We start from the raw sequence: 5,432 nt of genomic DNA, 5'->3' as shown, positions 1-5,432 counted from the left end.
AAATAACTTAAAAAGAAAAATGAATAATAAATATATAAAAATATAAATATATAAAATGAATGTATATTAACCAAGTGTCTCATTAACTAAAACTAAGTTACTAACTTTGAAAAAGCTTAATTGTAAAAAAATCTATTAATTTTTACAAGGAGAGGCTTAGAAATGGTCTTCATCGATTTCAATAAAACTTAATAGGATTACAAAATGTGTTTCCCTATATAATTATTTAGACATAGAGCGTAGACGTAGAGTGTCAACCATTTCCGAGATATTTCAATATTCAATCTGATAATGGCAGTTTTCCTTTATAGTTTATTAAGATGTTTATATGTTATGTCCAAACTCTAGTCATATGGATTGATTTAGAGAAGAAAGGAATGAAAAGGATGGAATAATGGAAGGATGCTAGAGAGACCTTTGTCTCGCATGCATCCACGTGGAAGAGGATGGAGCAAGTCGAACGTACTTAGATAACTTCGAAATATGGATGAATATCTCGAAAGGACGCTATGATTTCAGAGGTGGCCGATCACTGCAAGAATTACAAAAGTTAAAAAAAAGGACAAAATTATTTCTAAACCATCCTCATGTCTTTTTTTCGAAGGAAAGAGGAATAAACTCGAGGATTTGATTGATAAAAGAAAGAATGATAATATATTATATTAATGAAAGAAAAAGAAACAAAGTTCGCGACATGAACAAAGAGAAAGGATCTATCAAATATACAGAATCTATCAAATATATTGGAGATGTATAGGAAAGGAGCGAGCATGATAATCTATCAAACTCGAAGGAAGGGGATAGATGAAAGTAACGTTAACAGGGAATAATACAAAGGCTGAAAGGGGAATTGATTAAAAGGAAATAAACAAGAAATCGAGGTGATCGGACAGGTTATACAGTAGAAAGACCTATGTTCGGACACTTACACATGAAAAGAAACAACATAACAAAAAACATATTTTTCAGCAAATAATGCATATTGACAAGTTATTTTTCAAAGTGACTTGTGACTTTCTCAACTTTAGCGCTTTGTTAATTATTGTTACAGTTATAAAAAATTACAACATCATTATCAAATTGTTATAAAAAGTAACGGTAAGTAAAAGAAACAGCGCATGCGTTGTTTCCATTTCTTGAATATAAATTATATTTTCAAATATAAAGTCAAGATCTTTTAAAATGTATCTCAAATGATATTATTAAACGATATTATTACGTATTATTACGACATTATTATTTTGATAATTTACATAAAATAGAATATATATTACGCATCACTTAATTATAAATAATTGGTTAAAAAATTTAAAAAAAATTAAAATTTTTTAGTTTTAGGAATTATTTAAAAATATATAGCAATATATGTAAAAAATACATTTAGGATTTATTAATTAAATTGTACAATTGCTACTTTGCCCTAAATCATGTAAAAAATCAAATAGACAGTTACTTTATTATTTTATTACTTTATTACTTTATTAGCAAGATATCAGCCATTGTGATTTAGTTATATAAGAACTATATGATTCATTAAAAAACACTGAAACGAATGATTAAACGCGAGAATAGTCTTAACATCTAACCTAGCCTAATTTGATTTACGCGCGCACGATTTAGATATTGTGTACTTAATTATGTGTTATTCCATTCGGAGCGAAGAATTATTAGCTTTTTTTACTTCGGTACAATACAACTTACTGATATATTACTCAAAAGATATCTATAAAAATAACAAGAGAAGAAAACTGATATAAACAATCAAACGGGTTTAAGTTAGTGTAAGACCAAATCTTTGCGTTATTTCCGGAGAATGAGTGGTTGCGACCGCAAGTAAAAGTGGTATGTCCGCTGCATCGAGATCTAGAGCGTTCATCAAGCTGCTCACATTGGCATCAGACTCTTCCATAGACATCATCATTTCCGCCAAGGCTTCGCTTCTTAACCATAATTCTCTCAGTTTAGCCTCCAAAATCGCTATACACTAAAACATTAGTTTGACAGATTTACTTATTTATAAAAAATAATTTACAAAGAATAAAATTTGTTTAAGAAAAAGAGGGAGAAAGAGATTTAAATTGAATTGAAAATTGACAAAATCTCACATGGATAGGAGAGTGATATTTTCGCCATACATAGGCAAAGGATTCCAACATGTTCGATACCAGACGTGACATTCCGACCGGTAGTGGAGGACTTTGCCAAGGCGTATTATTTGATAAGATTCCGACGTGCCATGTGTCCAAGTCGGCTAGTACGCAGAGTGCTTCTGCAACCGGTTGATCGATCGTTGGAAATCGAGCGCTGGCCATAACTTCTTCACGCATACACGACCACCACTTCTCTTCTGATTCAATTTCGGAATTATCCTTTTCATCTTCTGATAGCTTCTTCCTTTTTCTCCTCTTCTTTTTCTTAGTTATACCTTGTAGCACCAAACCCCACGTATAACCTGTATTTAGAATATTAGTCTCGTCATTTATAGTCTTATTTCGCATAAGAGTTTTCGTAAAGCCCATTTCTCTAATTAATCCAGTTTTGACCTGTGAAATTTTCTTTGATCTGTAACAAAAAATAGTTATATTAAATCTAAGTGAAAATGAAAATAAAAACAAAAATAACAAAATAACAAAATTATTTTGATATAAATCTCCCAATGAAGTGATGGCATTAAGATAGAAGACTTCTGTTTTGTATCTTAATTCTGTTAGTTAATTCAGATAATTATATCTGAAATTCAAAGATCTAGAGTAAATTTTAAGTAAATTTTTAATTTCACTTTAACTTAACTTTAAAAAATTAATAAAGACTTCATTTTAATGGATGTTATATTGTATTTCGACAATACACTGACTGTGGCATTGGTAACTCCACGACGCTATTAGCTTCCATCAAAGCCTCAAGGCTGTTGGATCGCGACAGTCTCATGGTTCTACTACCTTCGGAACTTCCACACGTACGTAATACCTCCGTCGCATTCGTCGGCGTTTCCAACACTTGTTTGCTGCTGTCATAATCTTGCGAGGCAGCGTATCCTTGACCATTGCATTTCAAACAAAAGCCTATGGACCTCGCACCCATACTAGACGTTGCTTCCGGAGGAGGCTGCATGCTCTTCGACGATTCAGGGAAGTTTCGCTGGATGATCTTTCTCAATACGCCCTCCGGAAGTTGTGCAGATGTACTAGGCAGTCTCGTAAAGGTATAAGAACACTGACAATTGTTATTAAGACGCGATCTTAACGGTAACTTCGCAGGTTTGTCTTCCCCACCGAGAGTAAAGAAGACTTGCGATTCCTTAAATTCATCACTAAATCCATCGTTCGTATCAAGCGATAATTCAGGTCTGCTGTAGAATATTTTCAGTGGATCCACATTATTCAGCTGTTGATGCAGCTCAGTCTTTCCAGTCGCGAGACTCTCTTCAGTATCGTGCACACCCAACTTCTTCTCGAAACCTCGCAAAGGAAACTGCAGAAAATCTTGCGGCTGATATCCCTTTGACGTGACATCCTCCTGCGACCCAATCTCGCTAACAATTATTTTCACTTCGTTCGACACTTTGAAATTTTTTTCGCTATTCTTAGATCGATCCTCCTGCATCAGCTCGTATTTCTCGCTTTTCTGATTTTCGCGTAATAAAAATTCCTTCGTTAGAAACTTAAGATCTAGCAGAGCCTCGGTCGATTTCATCATGAGCGTGTCAAGGCCGGATTTCATGGTATCGCTACGCTTCAGAGGACTGACTGATCGCGAGAGCCTCGGTCGTTCCGCAGCATACCGTGCAGTGCATTGTGCGTTAATATTGTCGGTTCCGGTTTCGGACGATTGTGTCGACTTACGCGATGGTAAAACGCGCGACTCGCACCTGCGAATCAAGGCGTTTCGATCATTGAACATGCACGTCGATCTTTTGTTACTAAATAGATACGGTCGTTTATTGCGAGCCTGTTCCAGCATATTCGTCGCTATTTGCACATCTTGTTGCGATGTGCAGCGATATTCCTGGTATTTTCGTATCGTCCCACTACGAATAAAATAAGATAGGAACGACAAAACGGAATTAATCAAATCACTTTTTCGAGGATCGCCTGCAATTACGGTATGCGCTACTTTCACAGGATTGCCTAGTGCGCCGTACAGGTCGCCAAGTTGTGCCCACAATGGATTACAAGAGTACCAGCTACCTAATTTCTCGATCTGAAAATAGAGATAAATTATAATGTTGATTTCAATGAATTCTCGTATAAAATAAATAATATTAGCAACTATATATTGACATATTGAAGATTTCTGTTGGAAACGAACTTCTTTTTTCCCAATTACGATTTTAAAAATATTGAGAAAATTGCGATGTAATTGTAATTGCGATAGTCCGGAAAGTCATCTGAAGGAGCATTTTTCTTGGAAAAAACGGTAAAATAAAAAGGATAAAAATTCGTTTTGATATCTCATTTAATTTGCATTATAAGTGCAGTGTTAAAGTGTTGATAATTTATTATAATGTTTTAAGAACCAAATTGTAAAATCTAGATATGCATGTGCCTTCACAAAAAAAGAAACCGAAAAGATCTCATGATGAAATATTATTTCTGCAAGACGAAATATAGTTTTGATTACATTTATGCCGTAAGTAAATAACAGATTATTTTATTTATAATTATATTGCAAAATCTGACTCTTTAGAAGATTTCACAGCTTCATAAAATATAAGTCAAAATAACTTTCATGACAAAATACTTCTTTTTTCTATAAGACAATATACAATAGATAGAGTACAAATATGTAAATCTGTAAAATTTTTGAAAGATTTTATTAATTTTATTCTACTCATTATATAACGACATTTTAATCCGATACATACAATTTCTGTATTGATTTTAAGATTATTCTCAGTTTTGCAATTTTTTTTTTAACTCACCATGTGCCGATCATGAGGAGATAACACAGTGTACACCCAACCGAGGTGATACGTTAATACGGCAGTTACTACAGTGCTTAGAAAGCTAAAAGAAAAAACACTGAAATAAATATCGGAACGTTCACTCAATCTGTGATCTACACTTCTACACTCACAAATTTGTCGATTTTGTATCGAGCTCATCGAACAATTGACACATTTGTTGCAAATTGCGATACAAAGTATTTGTCTTCTCATTCACTGTCACGGAATTAAGTAGAATGTCGTGCCACAACAGAGGTGTGCGTGTGTTAGCGTCGACATCAAGTAGTACATGCAACAGCGAAATGACAAATCGAGACGTCGCCTTGCACATTCTATCAGTCAATTGCATCCTCTTATAGTTGAAACCATTAATGTTGCTTGTCTCGATGCAAAAATATCGTAACCGATCCAGCATCCCTTCTAAGAAAGCCATGTGTTCTAAAAGCCGCATTTTTATCTGGCTACAAATTATAAATAATTTCACCTT

General features: G+C 34.0%; 2 protein-coding genes across 6 annotated transcripts in view; both read right to left on the bottom strand.

The window, feature by feature from the left end:
- Positions 1-1,500, bottom strand: part of LOC108692407 — a 12,516-nt gene extending 11,016 nt beyond the window's left edge. Inside the window, exon 1 of the mRNA XM_018200636.1 lies at positions 1,478-1,500. Within this exon, the coding sequence (XP_018056125.1) occupies positions 1,478-1,500 (23 nt within the window). The remainder of the gene's footprint in view (positions 1-1,477) is intronic.
- The window catches only part of LOC108692406 (folliculin-interacting protein 2), an 8,480-nt gene continuing 4,508 nt past the window's right edge, over positions 1,461-5,432 (bottom strand). For 4 of the 5 annotated variants that reach the window (XM_018200630.1, XM_018200632.1, XM_018200631.1 and 1 more), the window contains exons 8-12: positions 5,077-5,406; positions 4,922-5,006; positions 2,855-4,200; positions 2,106-2,562; positions 1,461-1,984 (exon numbers count right to left, since the gene is read on the bottom strand). In XM_018200630.1, coding sequence (XP_018056119.1) covers positions 1,772-1,984; positions 2,106-2,562; positions 2,855-4,200; positions 4,922-5,006; positions 5,077-5,406 — 2,431 coding nt within the window. In that variant the 3' untranslated portion in view covers positions 1,461-1,771. Of the gene's footprint in view, positions 1,985-2,105; positions 2,563-2,854; positions 4,201-4,921; positions 5,007-5,076; positions 5,407-5,432 lie in introns of those variants that run through there. The other variant, XM_018200635.1, reaches the window with a different exon arrangement.

This window comes from Atta colombica, unplaced genomic scaffold (assembly GCF_001594045.1).
Source record: "Atta colombica isolate Treedump-2 unplaced genomic scaffold, Acol1.0 scaffold7, whole genome shotgun sequence".
Lineage (NCBI taxonomy): Eukaryota > Metazoa > Arthropoda > Insecta > Hymenoptera > Formicidae > Atta > Atta colombica.
This window is presented reverse-complemented; position numbering and strand designations above follow the sequence as displayed.